An 18,253-nucleotide genomic window follows, 5' to 3' on the forward strand; every position below is an offset into this window, starting at 1 on the left:
ACTCCAATCATGTATGAAATTAAAGTAACAGCAAATAGCACGCATATAAACACACCCATCTCAAAGATTGTCATTTAGGGTTGGTACTTCCCTAACACTCTGCACTTTGTATCTGGCGCAATACACACCACCACCAAGATTCATGGGAGGTGTGATTTTTTCTGTCATAAAATTGCTATTACACTACTGATTAGTCTATTTTTGTCCTATTTTGGTTGGTGCATTTGTTCAAGAAGAACAGTATCTAATATTTCAACTATCACTTTCTCCATTTCAACAACAAAAAAAAGTTCCTTGTACATTTCTCAAGAAAATAAAGCATCAAGCACCCTTTGATCTGAAAAGTAAGCAGCACAGCACACACATTTGCAGTAATCATTAGACACTAGTGCATGAACAGACGGAGACTGAGTCGGCTTTGTGGAGGTTTTTGAGATGTTGTTGCAGCTTTTATTTTCCAGATGTGTCACCACCATGACCACCCATTACACACTGATGCGTTCAGCCAGAGTCGGGAGGGGCAGCGGGGACACTCTGACCCCAAGGTCGTAGGGTCAGAGGTCGGGAGGGGTACAAGGGGTCACACACAGTCCTTACAGGAGGACCCAGCGAAATGTACCGAGGACAGGAAAATGAGCAGCAGACAAGCCTCTCTGATTGGCTCAGATTGGCTCAGAGCAACCAACAAGCCTCTCTAATTGGCTCTGAGCAGCTGACAAGCCTCTCTGATTGGCTCTGAGCAGCTGATAAGCCTCTCTGATTGGTTCAGAGCAGACGATGAGCCTCTCTGATTGGCTCTGAGCAGCCAACGAGCCTTTTGGATAGGCTTGGAGTAGCTCTACTTCCTGTCCTTGGGGACTCTACTCAAGTGCAATTCTGTGCTCACAGTCCTGATCGGCACTTCAGCTTACTCAAGCACGGGGGGGGTTGGGGTGGGGGGGCATCAGGCTAGAGAACGCTGCAGCCCCCAAAAGCATGCACACAACACAGGAGACAATTAGAAACAAAAAACATAAGAGAAAAATAAATACATTTGGGATTAAAAAAAAAAAATCTTAATACATTACTTAAGTTTTTATGTCTTTTGTTTTTTTTTTTCTTTCCTTTTATCGTCTTCTACTGTTTATGTGTTTAATATATATATTCTAAACACACAGCACTTTGTACAATTTGGCTTACAAGTTCTCTGTCTTCTTAGCAGGGGAATAGGGAAGGGAGAAGGGAGGTTTCAGCAGAGGGGGCAAACAGCAACATCGGCAGGCACGAGGTGAGGAGGCGGGGGGCATTTAGGAGGGGGATATTTTGGGATAGCTTGAGGGAGGGGGGCAGGTCCATCATCCCTGATTGCCTTTAGCCATTGGAGGAGGAGACACAGGATCACGCTCCTGACTCCTCTTTCTTCTTTCTTTTTCCTCCTCTTTTCTCCTCTCTTCTCTCTCTCCATCTCTTCTGTGCCCTAGGAAAGAGTCTTAGCAGGAGTGCGAAGAGGAAAGGAATAAAAGAGTGTGTGTGTGTGTGTGTGTGTGTGTGTGGAGAGAGAGATCTATAGAGATAACCAAACAGAATGGTTGAGAGAGAAGAGAAGAGAAGAGAAGAGAAGAGAAGAGAAAGAAAGAAAGGAAGAGAAGAGAAGAGAAGAGAGAGAGAGAGAACCCAGGGCGGAGAAGAGGGGTTTGAGGAAGAAAAGCTCCTCTCGCGTTGGCTGGGCAGAGAGATCTTGGTAGCACTATCTCTTATCTGTGGAGAGACACAAGGACACAGGAAGGACATTTAGAGAAGAAAAAAGACCATAAAAGCATCTATCGGTCACACCATAACACAGTCCACAACAACCAGGCATCAGCAACGCCAGAGTCTACATTCTCCATATTGGAAATCAGCGTGGCATCAACATGGTTTCGGGGTTTGGGTGTTAAAGTGCTGTGTGGTATTTTTAAAGTAAGAGATGGTTTTGGGGTTTGGATGTTAAGGCCACCTGGATCAACTGTCAGTTTCTCAGGCTTTAAGCATACAGTATCATTCTATTAAGACTACACATTCTGTTCAACTGGTATTTTGAAAGTAAGAGAAGGTTTTGGGGTTTGGATGTTAAAGTGCTGTACCTTTGCTCTCCTCGGGGTCCTCCGTCGGGCCTGCTTGCCTTTGGCGCAGTAGACTGAAGTACTTGGTCTCCATTTCCTGTGGAACACCACAAACACCATACACTTTACTACACTACTCTACGTTTACATTGGTAAAAAAAATAAATATACAAACGTATTGAAGTCCAGGTCTACAATGGTACTATAGCCACTTCTCAGTGTCAAACACAACATGGATGTATGGATGTTTAATTACCATAACATTCAGAGTGGTTCATACTTGATGCTGTTTTAGACAGCCAAGGTTCACTTTTGAGCCAGTAGTGTTTTGTACAAAATATGAACAATTAGCGTGCTAAAGTGACATGGTGCTCTAGTACTGTAAAAAAGGCTACCGTCACTAAAAACAAATCTGGACTAATGCTGCTATATGTTATATTAGATCCAGGATTTCAAGCTGTCGGAAATGTATTGGTGAATTCGGTATCTATCGATCTAACTATAATACACACACAGACAATCACACACACACACACACACCTTTGAGCTGGTTGAGGCTGGCCTGTAGGTTGCGCAGGTGTGTGAAGACCTGTCGGCTGAAGGTGGAGATGCTGCCCGTAGGGTACCCCGAGGGGCAGCGCAGGCTGATGCCCGAGTCGCCCACGCAGCCGCGCGACAGGGCCAGTCCCTTGGCCCCCACCGCCAGCTCGTCGTCCGTGCTGCTCTCGCCCGAACCCCCGAAGCCCTCCAGTACCAGATAACCTGCTGCCAGACGGGGACGGAGCAGAGAGCAGGAGGTGAGTGAGGAGCAGGAGGTGAGTGAGGAGCAGAGAGGAGGAGGTGAGTGAGGAGCAGGAGGAGGTGAGTGAGGAGCAGAGGAGGTGAGTGAGGAGCAGAGAGGAGGAGGTGAGTGAGGAGGAGGTGAGGGAGGAGGTGAGTGAGGAGCAATGGAGCAGGAGGTGAGTGAGGAGCAATGGAGCAGAGAGGAGGAGGTGAGTGAGGAGCAGAGAGGAGGAGGTGAGTGAGGAGCAATGGAGAGGAGCAGAGAGGAGGAGGTGAGTGAGGAGCAGGAGGTGAGTGAGGAGCAGAGAGGAGGAGGTGAGTGAGGAGCAATGGAGCAGAGAGGAGGAGGTGAGTGAGGAGCAGGAGGTGAGCAGGAGGGGAGATGAGCAGGAGCAGAGGAGGAGGTGGAGGAGCAGGAGAGATGAGTGAGGAGCAGAGAGGAGGTGAGGAGGAGCAGGGAGGGAGAGGAGGAGAGCAGGAGATGAGAGGAGCAAAGGAGAGTGGAACAGAGAGGAGGAGCAGAGAGCAGGAGGTGAGTGAGGAATGGAGCAGAGAGGAGGAGGTGAGTGAGGAGCAGGAGATGAGTGAGGAGCAGGAGGTGAGTGAGGAGCAGAGAGCAGGAGGTGAGTGAGGAGCAGGAGGTGAGTGAGGAGCAGGAGATGAGTGAGGAGCAGAGGAGGAGGTGAGTGAGGAGCAGGAGATGAGTGAGGAGCAGGAGGTGAGTGAGGAGCAGGAGATGAGTGAGGAGCAGAGAGGAGGAGGAGGAGGAGGTGAGTGAGGAGCAGGAGATGAGTGAGGAGCAGAGGAGGAGGTGAGTGAGGAGCAGGAGGTGAGTGAGGAGCAGGAGATGAGTGAGGAGCAGAGAGGAGGAGGTGAGTGAGGAGCAATGGAGCAGAGAGCAGGAGAGAGTAAATGAACAGAGAAGAGGAGCAGCTGTACTGTAGAAAGGGCTGAATCTCATCATAATAACAGAGTAATGAAGCAGGGGCTATGGCCAATAACCTACAGAAGAATTGATTTAAATGGTAGCTTCTGATAAAAAGCAACAATATTATCTCAGTTGATCTGCAGTTGCCTAATTTAATGTAGCGCTATATTAGAGAAGCTAATCGAGCAGCTGAGAAGCCAAGTCCCAATTTCCAAGATCAATGGCAAATGATGGTGAAAGTCAAGTGATAAGAGTGAGGATCCACACATTTAATTATGCAGCTACTAAATCTGTCCACCAGAGGGTTCTGAAGAGGCTCCATCTGCTCACCATAGTCCTCGGCCGCCGGCTAGCCCGTGGTCCCCGAGGCGGTGGTCCCCCGCGGCAGCGGCCGGGTCCGGGCTTGGGCTCGGGCGGCCTCCCTGAGCCGTTCTCTATCGCCGCCCTGCTGGGGGAGTCGGCGGCGGGGGTGCGCAGCGACGTGGTCCTCAGGAGACGGCTGCCCGAGCCGCGGCCCCCGCGAGAGCTCTCCTCCTGAGTCATGAGCTGCGCCAGCAACACCTGCTTCAGTGACGACACTGCAACACACACACACACACACACACACACACATTTTAGAGAAGCAGTGAATGGGGGAAGGGTACACAGTGTAACACAGTAAGTAGTTTAGTGTGTGTGTGTGTGTGTGTGTGTGTGTGTATGTGTCTGTGTGTCTACTCAACTCACAGGTTTTAACCCTGTGTTAGTGTGTGTCTGTGTGTACTCTGACAGGTTTTGAGCACCTCTGTAATATGTAGTGCAGTTTGTGTGTGTGTGTGTGTGTGTGTGTGTGTGTACACACTCTCTACTCACAGGTTCTGAGTGCCTCCTCCGCCCTGTAGGGTTCTAAATCCCTGCCGTCATTGGCCCCGCCCGGCGGCTGCTGGAGGAATGCCATCCCATCAGCCCCCTCTGCGTCCAGGTACGAGCCTTCCTCTGGGATGACATCGTCTTCCTCATCTGGCTTCATCGTCCCTGTGAAGGACACAGCGCTCTGGTCAACTAAGGACAAAGGGACACAGTCCTCGTCAAGCAGGAGTTAGATACGAGATGTGAAGCAGAGAAGGACAGAAAAGTGTAAAGACAATGCACGTCACAGTTACATTGACAGCTATATACAGTTCCATTGACAGCTATATACAGTTACATTGACAGCTATATACAGTATTTCTTGGGGGCTTTCTTTTTGCCTTTATGCAGATAGGATAGTGATGAGACTTTGACAGAAAGAGAGTGGGAGAGAGACGGGGTAGGATTGGGAAATGACCCAGGCTGGACTCGAACCCGGGTCCCCGTGAGGTACTTGGACCTAAAGGTGGTATGGATGCTGTAGCCAGTTGCACCACACACACACACATTAACAGCTATACTGGACAATTATGAGGATACAGTAGCTAAAGTTAGCATGTTAATTAGCAAATTACGTTACTGAAATGATTACCGGTAGATAATGTTAGCTATTTTGTTTGACTAGCAATACTCCGCAATATTAAAACCGGCAGACCTGTAAACTGTCATTGTCTGTCATACAGTACAGTACAAGGAAGTTGATCAGCCGGTATAAGCGAATCCAGAATTGTGACACACATTGAGCGCATAACGTGTAACACTGCTAATGCTACAGCTGATGAAAATGATAAGGTCACCTACCTGTAGAATGGGCGCTTCCTGAGGAGAGACGGTCAGAGTCCTTCCCTAGTTTGGACACACCTGCCGAGATCAGATCCACACCGTCCCTCTCGCCACTATAGACACACACACACACAAAGACAGGGTTGAGGGTCAGGAACCGCTCGAGTGAATCCACAGAAGAACAGAATGGAACAGACCTTCCTGTTGAGAGCAATGCTTTGTGCTGCTGAGCACAGTGGAGACACAGACACACACACACACACACACACACACACACCCTTTGTGGTGCAGTTGTCCACCAATGAGTCTCAATCGATGAAAGCCCATTACATGATCCTTACTGGCCTATCACAGCAGGGGCCATAGAGAGGCTTGCATTAAATAATCACTCAGCCAAAGGAAATGAGTCAGTCGATTTCTCCAGTAGTTCTAAAGGCCATGCAATATTTAAGTGTCTCTTACTTTCAGTGATTATGCATCTACTGTACATAGACCCCTTAGTTTCCCCCTTATGGCATAAGCAACTGGGTGGCTATGGTCGTCTCCTATAGCATAAACATCTGGGTGGCTATGATTGTCTCCTATACCATAGACATCTTAATGGTTAGGATCGTCTCCTATACCATAAACATCTGGGTGGTTAGGATTGTCTATTCGGTTATTTAAATCATGATGCAATTATGGGCTGATAATTCTCTTTCCAGGTCCAACGGCTTTCAGAGCCGCTCGTTTTTCTCCATAGACAGTAAAATGAACTATTTTTTCAGAGTAGCCTTTAAAAAAAAAAATTGTCGTTCTACTACTCACTTGTTGCCTCAGCCTAGTGATGGTGACAAGGTTTACAAATTGCGTAAACCGACTGGCTGCGCTATGAAAAATGTTTTGGCGAAAAAGCTGTTTGGCCCGTGACATTGGACTTAACAACCGAATATACTCCAATAGCAGAGACATCTGGGTGGTTATGATCGTCTTAATATACTCCAATAGCATAGACATCTGATCATCTTTACTCCTATACCATAGACATCTGGGTACTCATCTGATCATCTATACTCCTACACCATAGATATCAGGGTGGTTATGATTGTCTGTACTCACTCTGGTTGAGGCAGTGGGATGACACTGTGTGGCTTCACCTTCATGGCTTCTGCCCTCTGGCTGATCTGACGCTGCCACCTAGTGGAGAAGGAGAGGCAGTGCAGGAGACCGTGAGGGAGAGAAAGAGAAAGAGAAAGAGAGAGAGAGAGAGAGAGAGAGAGAGAGAGAGAGAGAGAGAGAGAGAGAGAGAAAGAAAGAAAGAAAGAAAGAAAGAAAGAAAGAAAGAGGGGGAAAGAGAGAGGGAGGGAGAGAAAGAAAGAGAGAAAGAAAGAAAGAAAGAAAGAAAAGAAAGAAAGAGAGAGAGAGAGAGAGAGAGAGGAGAGGGGGAAAGAGAGAAAGTGTTTGTGATCTGACATCTGACACCAGGGACATTCAGAAAGAGAATTAGAGCTAAAGAGAGATGAGGGGAGGAGAGAGAAAGAGAAGTGCTAGAGAGAGAGGGGGGGCACTCACGTCCTCTGCTCGGACACAGTCTGGGCCATCAACTCGTAGATCTGAGCTCCGTTGTCCGACATGGACAGCACAAAGAAGGACCTGTTATCTGATGGATGGACACACAAACGGACACACACATACACACACACACACACACACACACACACACACACACACAGTTAGAGCTGCATTTCCGCTCACATTCACCACTGCATGTTTGTGTGTGTGTGTGTGTGTGTGTGTGTGTGTGTGTGTGTGTGTGGTCTTACCTGTGGCGACTGACCGGACCATGACGGTGCTGAGTTTGATGACGGGGCTAAAGATGTGTTTGGTGTCGGCGGTTCCTGCCAGGTTCTTGCTGTGGCACTTGAGCACCAGACGCTCGTCCTGTTTCTGCAGCAGAACCAGAATGTCCTCCAGCAGCAGCGTGTAGAGCTCTGACACACACACACACACACACACACACACACACACACACACACAGAGAGAAGAGAGACGTTAGGACACACACACACAGTATGGAATTGTTAGGAGACTTTGCTCAGTGGCCGATGAAGGACGAAGCCTAATCAATAAAATAAAGTGACAGAGGATTCGAGAGCAATGCAGAGGACAGCCACAACACATGCTGCATGCTGTACCCAGGATCTAGGGGTCAACACATGCCCTGTACCCAGGATCTAGGGGTCAACACATGCACTGTACCCGGGATCTAGGGGTCAACACATGCACTGTACCCAGGATCTAGGGGTCAACACATGCACTGTGTCCGCAGCCATTCACACTATATGGGAATAATCTGACTTCTCTAAACAGTGGCAGTGTGGTCAGTGGCAGTGTGGTCAGTGGCTTACCGATGGTCTTGTCTTTGTTCACCTTCCAGGACAGGGGTCCTTCGTGAACCATCTTCTTTTTGGTCAAGTCCAGGGTCTGAGATGCCGCCGGCGAAAAACAAGGAATACAACAAGACAACAAGATCAGCATGTACAGCTAGCAGGCCTCTGGAGCACAATCTGAGTGTAAACAAAAACACTAGAGCAGAATTCCACTGTAAACAAAAACAAACACCATTCTAGAAAACACACCTTAAACTCCGAGATCATGGGGTTCTCACTCTGCTTTAGAGACGACAGATCCAAACGCCTCTGGTAGTCCTCCAGCCTCTGCAAACACACGTCAACATTGACATAAGACACAATTTCAAATGCAAAATGAAATAATCTATGTGGATTGGGGGCCCTTGGCTATTTAAAACAGAGAGACAGAGACGGAGCGAGACACAGAGAGAGAGGAAAGAAAGAAAGAAAGAAAGAAAAAAAGAAAGAGAAACTAGATACCAGGTGACTCATCCCATAAAGTCCAGTATGGTGATGGGGGGGATCTCACCTGCTTGTTCTCTGCCTCCTTCACCACCTGGTTCACGTAGCTCAGGATACGCCTGCAGCAGTCAGCCGCACTCTTAACCTTCTCCTTCTCTTCTGCCTCCTCTGCACACACACACACACACACACACAGTGTGAGTGTTTTGAGGGTACGTGTGGGTTTGTTTACCTCTTTTTTAGTCAATGTCTAAGAGCAGACTATATTTGCTGTGTGCTGTGCTGTGCATGTGTGTGTGTGTGAGTGTGTATATATGTTTGAGTACCTGTATATTTGGAGATGTTGTCCAGGAGCAGAGGATACTTGGTGAACCTCATCATCTCAGCAGGGATGATGTCCTTCAGCTGGAGTCTCCGACACAGGCGATTACTCTCAGCCTCCTGCACACACACACACACACAAAAACAAACACACCAGTGAGCACAAGCTTGCTTGACTACATCTACCACATAACAATTGGGCCTGGTAATGTCTCTGTGAGTATGTGTGTGTGTGTGTGTGTGTGTGTGTGTGAGTGTGTCTGTGTGAGTGTGTGAGTCTCTCTCACCTGCATGAATGAGCTGAAGCGTGTGTCCTTCTTCTGCTTGGTCTTGATGAGCTCCAGGGCGAAGGGCTGGTTACTGCAGAAGGTGGCCACCGCCTGCTTCACCCGCTCCTCCTCACTGCTCCCAAACTGAGAGGGGGAGAGAGAGATAGAGAGAAAAAAGAAAGAAAGAAAGAAAGAAAGAAAGAAAGAAAGAAAGAAAGGGAGAAAGGGGAAGAGAGAGAGAAAGAGAGGATATGGGGAAGAAGAAGAGAGAGAGAAAGGAGGAGAGGGGGGGTAGAGAAAGAGAGTGGTGGAGGGGTGGAGAGAGAGGAAAGAGAGAGGAGGAAATAGAGGAAGAGAGAGAGAGGGGTGGAGGAAGTAAAAAAACAGAGGAAGAGGCAGAGTAGTGATAAAGAATGAAAGAGAGAGAAAGGAGGAGAGAAAGGAGGAAGAGAGAAAGGAGAAAGAGGGGAGGAAGAGAGAAAGGAAAGAGAGAGGAGGAAAGAGGAGGAAAGAGAGAAAGGAGGGGAGGAGGAAGAGAGAAAGGAGAAAGAGAGAAAGGAGGAAGAGAGAAAGGAGGAAGAGAGAAAGGAGGAAGAGAGGAAGGAGGAAGAGAGACAGGCACAATGGGGTCAGTCTCAAGAGCCGTAGCAACATTCCAAAGCAACATGCCATGGCAACGCTTCTCTGTGTGTGCCCGAGGTGAGGGGAGTGGTGCCCATGACTGGTGGGTACTGGCTGTGAATGGTAGTGGGTGGGCACTGCCCCCCTAAAGCCATTCCTGCTGGCCTACACTTAGTGATGGGAGAACGTTCATGGAAGCAAACACACTCTGGGATCACAGCACACACACAACGGAAGATTGGTTGCACTAAAGAAAAACACACACTAAGATCAGTTGCACTGAAGAAAACGCACACACTAAGATCAGTTCCGCTGAAGAGAACACACAAACTAAGACCATCTACACACACTCTCAGACCAGAGCAGACCACGTCAGCTCCATGTCCATTTAAGGACCTGTTCATTGACCTTTGAAATGCAATGCTCCCTGAGGAAGTACACTTAGCCCCTGGCAATGTGACGTTTTTAAATGATTCCAACATTGACAAAGCCTTTTAAACTGGCTAATTATTATTTTACCTCTTTGTGTGTTTTTATTAAAGAGCACAATTATTTTATTAAGGTCAGTTCAAAGAAGTTCTCCAGTGCAGTGTGTGTTCTGCATACGAGAGCCATTACAATAGAGTACCGAAGCCATGACGTGTTGTTGCCATGGTAGCATTTTTTCTGGAGCCACAGAAATCAATCTAACCATAGTGGTGGCTTTCTTAATCTATTCAAACAATGACATTAATATATTTTTTTACACTGTAGGATTCACATACTACAATGTATATTCATCCCAAAACAATCAAATTCGTGACTAATTTTAACATGTGTTTCCTCCATAAAAGAAACCTGTATTTAACTTCACAGCCTGCATTTAAAATCCTTAAATTTCCTGACATGTCTTGGTTTTACTTTTGAGGCAAATATAAAATCTTAACAGTTCTTTGATAAGAGCAATATCCACTGGGATTTTGTTTCATACTGTCACACCTGTCAAGGGGTCTGTGTTATGTGGCTAAGCTGCTACTTAGCAGGTAAAACATAATTAAACCGCTTTAGCCTACATTTTGAAACCATCGTGTGAGGTAGAAACGATACAACATGTCTACACACAATGCTATTGATGACACCTCACCACCTGATTGTTTGGATCCAGAGGAACTGCTGTCATGGAAACAGTATGTCACACTTCAGCACTCCATGGGATTTGAAGAGAGGAAAGCACACAGCGTCTTACCCAGGCCAACAGGTCATCTCCAATCTGCTCGACCACAGGGCTGTCGTTCTTCTTGCGGATGGAGTTCATCTGGTCCGATATGGAGACTGCAACCAAAACACACAAGTGAGGATGGAGGCTTAGAAAGATGAGTGTGTGTGTGTGTGTTTAAATCACTACCTATTTTAAATAAAGAAACCTAGCACTATGAGCAGTCTGTATGCAGCGTGTGTCCTGTACCATGCATCTGGATGATGTCCTCCAGGTTGGTGAAGATGCTTTTGACGTCAGCAGGGGGCAGTATGTTGTCTCGTGTGAGCTTCTGGTAGAAGACCGAGTCCAGCACCTTCAGCCTGCGCACATGGGAGCGCTCTGTGTGGAACAGCTCTGCAGAGGGGACAACACAAAACGGCAGGGGTTTAGACACACATACACACACACACATCAGGGTTTTATACACGCACACACACATATCAGGAGTTTTGACACACACACACCAGGGGTTTTGACACACACACACACACACACACACACAAACAAACACATTAGGGGTTGAGACACACACACACACACACACCAGGGTTTCATACAGATACAGACAGACACACACACACACACACACACCAGGGTTTCATACAGATACAGACAGACACACACACACACCAGGTGTTTAGACACAAAAACGCCTGTGCTCTGTGTTGTAACCACTAAAGTCGGACTGTACCCTTGTGTAACAGCATTTTGCACCTTATCAGGCACTGTATCCATTACATGCAAGTCAATGGAGGGTGCAGTTACCGTTGATGACTTCCTGTCTCTTGATCTGGTGGGGCGTTAGACTGGCCAGAACCTCGCGGGTCACCTGCTGCTGCCAGTTGGGTCGGTCCAGGTCAGAGTCCATCTCCGAGCCCTGGTCGTCCTCGCTCTGGGTCTCTGCCAAGCCCACCACATTCAGCCTGACACGCACACAAACACACACAATGTCATCTTCATCATAATCATCATCCTCATCATCATCCTCACCATTCTTGCAAAGAAATACTGACCTTCTCAGCAGTTTGGGTGTACCTCCCTCCAGAAACCTGAGAAAGTAAAAGTAGGTGAGTCCAAGTCAGGATAATGTCCATGTTTGGCATTTGCCATTCGCTCTCCCAGATGTGTGTGTGCATGTGTCCATCTGTCACCTTCTGGTGTGTGTGTGTGTACACACCTGTCGCTGTCCCACTCATCCTTCTGTTGCTACTCCAGATGTGTATGTGCATGCCTCCGTGTGTGTGTGTGTGTGTGTGTGTGTGTGTGTGTACACCTGTTGTCGTTTGTCTCAACTGGAAGCTGCTTCAAGTGTGTGTCTGTGTGTGTGTGCATACCTGTCGCTATCACTCTCCACCTCCTGTAGCTGCTCCAGATGTATATGTGTGCATGTCTCTGTCTCTGTGTGTGTGTGTGTCTGTCTGTGTGTGTGTGTCTGTGTGTGTGTGTGTCTGTGTGTGTGTGTGTGTGTGTGTGTGTGTGTCTGTGCATACCTGTCGCTATCCCTCTCCTCCTCCTGGAGCTGCTCCAGGTTGCTGGGGCTGAGGTCTAGGCCGCTGGGCGGGGACAGTGGGCTGTCCATGGTGTCAGAGAGCAGCCCATCGGCCAGCCGCGATGCCCCAGAGAAGGGAGACATGCCTGGGGGGGGGGGTGGGTGAGACTTTAACATACACTACAAACACAAACACCATCTATGCATCTACCAAGAAATCTAAACATTTTCATAATGGCCTGATGCCATGGCAGCAGTCATTGTGCAACAAGGGTGCTACAAAACTGAAATGCTACAGAAATGCCTCTTTTTCTGCCATGATCTGATTGCAGGTAAGCAACACAAGCACATCAGGTCTTTTTTACCCTGAAAGGATGTGTGTGTTGGGTTGCTCACTGCTCTCGGAGCTCCTTGGCAGAAGAGCCACTGGCGGGGTAAGGGTGTGTGTGTGTGTGTGTGTATGCTGCTCACCACTGTCGGAGTCTCTGGCGGTGGGGTCGGAGATGCCCCCGGTTGAAGGGCTGCAGAGGGGTGACCCGAAGAATCCGGCTGGGTAGGTGAGTTCTGAGCCCTCGCTGGACTGGCTGCCCCGCAGACGACTCCCTTCCAGCGGCTCCGACACACCCATCACCGGCTGGGACAGCTGCTTCTGGGGACGCTGCTTACTCTGGTCCATCGCACGACCTACTGCTCCACACGCGCGCGCACACACGCACGCGCACACACACACACAGAGGTCAGGACACAAAAACAATTTCACCACTAAGAAAGGCAGCCTATGAATAATGGGCCCATGTAAAAAAATGTAAAATTAAAGTCCATAAGAGGAATCCCGTGGGATCATGGGAGCTTACTTGACGTTGCATCATTGCGACTGAGACGCCTCTGTGGCCCGAGGATGCTGGGAAATCGAGTTTTCTTGACCTTCTCCTTCTCCTCTCCCTCTTTCTCTGGAGGCTTGGCGCTTTTCTATTTGAAGTGAAACAGCACAGGTGGGGTTAGCCGGACAGGGAAGAGAGAGCGTGCGCAGGGGAGAGTGTGTGTGCGCGGGGGAGAGTGTGTGTGTGTGCGCGCACAGACACAGGGACAAGGAGAGGATGACCAATCAAGCCTTACTTTGATCTTGGGCAGGAAGTTGATGCGGACCCGTTTGGACTCCAGGTTGCGCTGCTCCTTCACCCTGACACCCAGGTGCTTCATGTAGGTGAAGATCACATACTGCATGGTGGTGCTGCAGGGGTCAGGGGTCAGAGGTCATTTGTGCACAGGTGCATGCATATGTTGTGTTACAGAAATAGAGGTCGTAGAGGAATGAGCAGTGTGTGTGTGTGTTACAGAGAGAGGTATAATAGAATGTGCAGTGTGTGTGTGTGTCTGTCTGTGTGTTACAGAGAGGGATATAAAAAACTGTTCATTGTTGCTTGTGCCAGTCATCTCACCTCTTGTCTTCCTCTGTGGGCTGGGAGGTCAACCTGCGATGAAATCACATGAGTTAAAGGCCTGTCTCTTTCAAATACACGTGGTCATATATATATACACATCCAGAGATCACCCTCTCACACACACTCTCTCTCACACACACACACACACACACACACACTCTCTTTGCATTACATCATCTGTGTGGAATACATGGGCACTCAAGTCTTGAAGCTTCAGATCACTGGTGTCTTACAACACTATTATATCCAGAGTTAGGCCAACATGCGACTTGAATAGAAAGTGATGCAATGCTGGCGTAAAGTGACATCGGTTACACAACCATGTAGCGTGTGTACTGTGGGGACGTGCCATGTGGAAACGACCCTGTGCGGAGTGTGTTATACACAAAGGGACTGGTGTGCTAAGAGAGACGAGAGAGTGGAGTGTTACTGGGACCTGTGTCCTCAGGCTACAATCCATCTGTTCCTTCCCTCCCTCCCTCTCTCCCCCCTCCCTCCCTCACTCACTCACTAAGGGCTGAACGGTTTAGTGAAAATATCAAATTGCGATAGTTTTTTGCATGCCTTCGTACCGCTGTCCTAAGGAACTTTTTAAAATGTTGTTGCATGTTCATGGTGTTGCCAAAGGAAGCAACAAAATACTCCCAAATAATCAGAGTTGTTAGCAGCACAATTAATTGCGGCCTTTCACGATTTGTGCAATTGCATTAGTTTAAAATTGCGATTCCAATTAAACATCCCTTCCTCCCTAACAAATCTACACAGAGCCTTATCAACCCTAGCGCCAGCCCACCCACCCACCCACACCCACACACTTATGTATGACTACACAAAGCCTGAACAACTCCTTGACCCAATCCCATCTCCCTTCTCCTGCATGGAGACTGCAGAGTGAGTCCTGAGGTCCATATTTCTGCACAGGAAGGAGCTGCAGGCTCTTTGCACAGAATTATCCAATTACCAGCTCCCTCGTAACTCACCACAGGGGCGCTGGTGGTGATGCGCAGTTGGGTCAGTGAAATATGGATGAGGTGGGAAACGGGGTGCCAGTACGAGCCCATTATTGCAAGAAGACAATAGAAATAAAAAACACTATTCAAACATTGTATTTTCCTTGCATTCCATGTTTTTGAAAAGATCATTGTCAGGCATTATGACTGGAAGCTTTTTAAGCTGAGAGTTCTGCCAGAGAGGACCATTTAACTCTACTGCTGGGACCAACTAGAGACTTAGTCAGGCACACTGATGAACAGCCCCGGGGGCCTTTCAGTAAAGCGTAGGCAGCGTGCCTCAGGGCCAGTGCAAAGGGCGTCCTACAAACGCACGCAGTCTTCCACACCACACCAGAGGGTACGGCTCCTCAGGGCCAGTGCAAAGAGCGTCCTACCAACGCACGCAGTCTTACACACCACACCAGAGGGTACGGCTCCTCAGGGCTCGGAGTCCATACCCTGGCTCTGAGTGTGTGTGTGTTCGTGTGTTTTTGTGCTTACAGTATGTCCTCTACCAAACCAGAGGGCACAGCTCCTCAGGGCTCAAGTCCATACGTGTGTGTGTGTGTGTGTGTGTGTGTGTGTGTGTGTGTGTGTGTGTGTGTGTGTGTGAGTGACAGTATGTCCTCCATCACACATTCCATGGAGCACTCAATCCATACTACTCTGTTTGTGCCAACACACACCAAGTGATCAAACACGTTGTGCCCTATTCTATTCTACTCTACTTCACTTAGCACATCCTCCGTCTCACCATTCTATTCTATTATATTCTATTCTACTCTACTTCACTTAGCACATCCTCCGTCTCCACGGTGTTCTGATCTTCTCTGGACAGGAAGGTGAATGTGTGTATGTGCTCATGTTATGGTAGATTTTGGAATTCACCAGCCACAGCCACAGTGGCAGGTGGACAAAATATTTAATTTCCATCCCTTGTGTGTATGTGTATGTGTATGTGTATGTGTGTATACACTTACAGCAGGTCCTCTAGAGCAGATGATGCTCTGTGTGTGTGTGTGTGTGTGTGTGTGTGTGTGTACAGCAGGACCTCTATCTTGCTGATGATGCTCTGTGTGTGTGTACACTTACAGCACGTCCTCTATCTTGCTGATGATTCTCTGTGTGTGTGTGTGTGTGTGTGTACACTTACAGCACGTCCTCTATCTTGCTGATGATGCTCTGTGTGTGTACACTTACAGCACGTCCTCTATCTTGCTGATGATGCTCTGTGTGTGTGTGTGTGTGTGCACTTACAGCACGTCCTCTATCTTGCTGATGATGCTCTGTGTGTGTGTGTGTGTGTGTGTGTGTGTGTGTGTGTACACTTACAGCACGTCCTCTATCTTGCTGATGATGCTCTGTGTGTGTGTGTGTGTGTGTGTGTGTGTGTGTACACTTACAGCACGTCCTCCATCTTGCTGATGATGCTCTGTGTGTGTGTGTGTGTGTGTGTGTGTGTGTGTGTGTGTGTGTGTGTGTGTGTGTGTGTGTACACTTACAGCACGTCCTCTATCTTGCTGATGATGCTCTCTGCACAGGACCGTTCTCTCTCCAGGGCCACTCTGTCTCTAAGCCGCTCCGTGTCCAGACGGGTCAGCTCCCCGTCAGCCAGCGTCAGGCCCATACTGCGCTTCTGCCTGTAACACACACACACACACACACACACACACACACACACACACATGTATAAACCCAACATAAATACATACAAATAGGTCCTATGAATTAAAAAATGCTTACATAAATTCCATAGTGCAATTAAACTGTGTCCCTGTCAAAGAAAATGGTATTGGTGTTTCACCTGAAGTCCTCTAGGTGGCGCTGTACGTCTGGTAAGAGTTTTTCCTGCATCTGCTGAATGTACTGTCTGTGAAGCTCCTCTGGAATCAGCTCAGGACGCCTTCTCTCTGGTACACGGACGCACAAACACACCAATTAGATGGGAAACAGGGCAAATTGAACAAGATTACATTTATAAAAGCAGTAAAAGTGGAAATATCCAAGGGGGATACTTTTTAGAGGCACTGAGCATAGTCTAGTTTAAAGGAACCGTATGTAAGAAATGTAATTCAATTAATCATAAAATGGCCCTGATTTGTCACTAGACATTAGGAAATCATGCTAATTTCAAATACTTACATCACTGACAACAGTAGTCCGGCCAGGATATCGTCATTTAAAAAAGTGAAGTTGCAGCCCTCAACTGATGTTGATGTTTACATATTTGTGTTTTAGCCTGATCCACCACCCTCCACCTATCTAGTAATAACAAAGTCAGTAGTGTTTCGGCATCTGGGTTGCCAGCTCTGCTCTAGTTACCACATATGCGGTGTACACCGCTCTACAGTATTTTGAAAGTGATTGTAGTACCAGTTTTGGCCAAAATCCTACATACGGTTCCTTTAACCTTTTTGCTTGTATAGGCACACGCGCGCACACACACACACACACACACACACAGATCTAAGCATGTTCAGAGTAAAGAGCTCATCGTGTGGTGTGGCACAGTGCTTGGAGGCAAGTTTGGTAATTAAGTAAACACTACACACATGAATCATAATTAAAGCCCCCACCCCTTCCCACCGCTGTTCAGCCGAGAGGGGAGACATGATCTGTGGGGTAGGCCATCAAACACACACACACAAACATTAAAACATTCAAACACACTTAAACATGAACACACTCACACACAAACAGCACTGAACAAAACACACACACACACACACACACAGACAGACAGCCAGCCATAAACACAAACACACACACACTAAAACAACGCCTGGGGACACGATGGTGTAGACGGAACAGCTTGTTCTGAGGAGCTCATTACACATGTAGGAGACGACCGGCAGATGTGGAGCAGCAGTCAAAACTAACACACTCGGCCAGCGACAACTGCTATGTGAGTGTGTGTGTGTGTGTGTGTGTGTGTGTGTGTGTGTGTGTGTGTTCACACTAACCCAGCTCCGAAGAAATGGACTCCGGAACCTGCACTTTCAAGTTCTGAAAAAGGAAAAAAAAAAAAAAACAGAGAGCCCATTATTGCAAGAAGACAATAGAAATAAAAAACACTATTCAAACATTGTTATATTTTCCTTGCATTCCATGTTTTTGAAAAGATCATTTCCAGGCATTATGACTGGAAGTTTTTAAGCTGAGAGTTGTGCCAGAGAGGACCATTTAACTCTACTGCTGGGACCAACTAGAGACTTAGTCAGGCACACTGATGGACAGCCCCGGGGGCCTTTCAGTAACGCGTAGGCAGCGTGCCTCGGGCCAGTGCAAAGGGAAAGCCGATGCCTCAGTAGAACTTATTTAAATGCAGCCCCTGTCTAGATATACAGTATGTTATCAAAACACTTATTAATAAAAATCTGTGCAAATACTCGCTGTCTGTGGTGATCACCTGACTTGCTGTTGTGCACGTTCCCAAGTGAATGATAAGAGTCAACAAGAACTGCACTGTTTGCTTAGAGCTGCATGCTGACAGAAGTTGGACTACAAACATGCACGTTATCACCATGAGACTGGATCTTTTATCATCCAGACAGTGCTATTCAAAGA

The 18,253-nt window shown here is 47.8% G+C and overlaps 1 protein-coding gene across 1 annotated transcript in view; it reads right to left on the bottom strand.

Annotated features, from left to right (window-relative positions):
• Positions 1 to 1,726: 1,726 nt before the first annotated feature.
• Positions 1,727 to 18,253, bottom strand: part of arhgef12a (Rho guanine nucleotide exchange factor (GEF) 12a) — a 67,486-nt gene continuing 50,959 nt past the window's right edge. Inside the window, exons 16-41 of the mRNA XM_048267005.1 lie at positions 17,650 to 17,692; positions 16,491 to 16,596; positions 16,189 to 16,326; positions 13,692 to 13,724; positions 13,369 to 13,483; positions 13,107 to 13,221; positions 12,724 to 12,939; positions 12,254 to 12,398; positions 11,777 to 11,812; positions 11,529 to 11,686; positions 10,971 to 11,117; positions 10,752 to 10,837; positions 8,924 to 9,049; positions 8,642 to 8,756; positions 8,383 to 8,483; positions 8,082 to 8,159; positions 7,851 to 7,926; positions 7,266 to 7,433; positions 7,015 to 7,102; positions 6,562 to 6,639; positions 5,482 to 5,576; positions 4,645 to 4,833; positions 4,123 to 4,370; positions 2,620 to 2,826; positions 2,103 to 2,178; positions 1,727 to 1,737 (exon numbers count right to left, since the gene is read on the bottom strand). Of these exons, the coding sequence (XP_048122962.1) occupies positions 1,727 to 1,737; positions 2,103 to 2,178; positions 2,620 to 2,826; positions 4,123 to 4,370; positions 4,645 to 4,833; positions 5,482 to 5,576; positions 6,562 to 6,639; positions 7,015 to 7,102; positions 7,266 to 7,433; positions 7,851 to 7,926; positions 8,082 to 8,159; positions 8,383 to 8,483; positions 8,642 to 8,756; positions 8,924 to 9,049; positions 10,752 to 10,837; positions 10,971 to 11,117; positions 11,529 to 11,686; positions 11,777 to 11,812; positions 12,254 to 12,398; positions 12,724 to 12,939; positions 13,107 to 13,221; positions 13,369 to 13,483; positions 13,692 to 13,724; positions 16,189 to 16,326; positions 16,491 to 16,596; positions 17,650 to 17,692 (2,994 nt within the window). The remainder of the gene's footprint in view (positions 1,738 to 2,102; positions 2,179 to 2,619; positions 2,827 to 4,122; positions 4,371 to 4,644; positions 4,834 to 5,481; positions 5,577 to 6,561; positions 6,640 to 7,014; positions 7,103 to 7,265; positions 7,434 to 7,850; positions 7,927 to 8,081; positions 8,160 to 8,382; positions 8,484 to 8,641; positions 8,757 to 8,923; positions 9,050 to 10,751; positions 10,838 to 10,970; positions 11,118 to 11,528; positions 11,687 to 11,776; positions 11,813 to 12,253; positions 12,399 to 12,723; positions 12,940 to 13,106; positions 13,222 to 13,368; positions 13,484 to 13,691; positions 13,725 to 16,188; positions 16,327 to 16,490; positions 16,597 to 17,649; positions 17,693 to 18,253) is intronic.

This window comes from Alosa alosa, chromosome 16, assembly GCF_017589495.1.
Source record: "Alosa alosa isolate M-15738 ecotype Scorff River chromosome 16, AALO_Geno_1.1, whole genome shotgun sequence".
NCBI lineage: Eukaryota > Metazoa > Chordata > Actinopteri > Clupeiformes > Clupeidae > Alosa > Alosa alosa.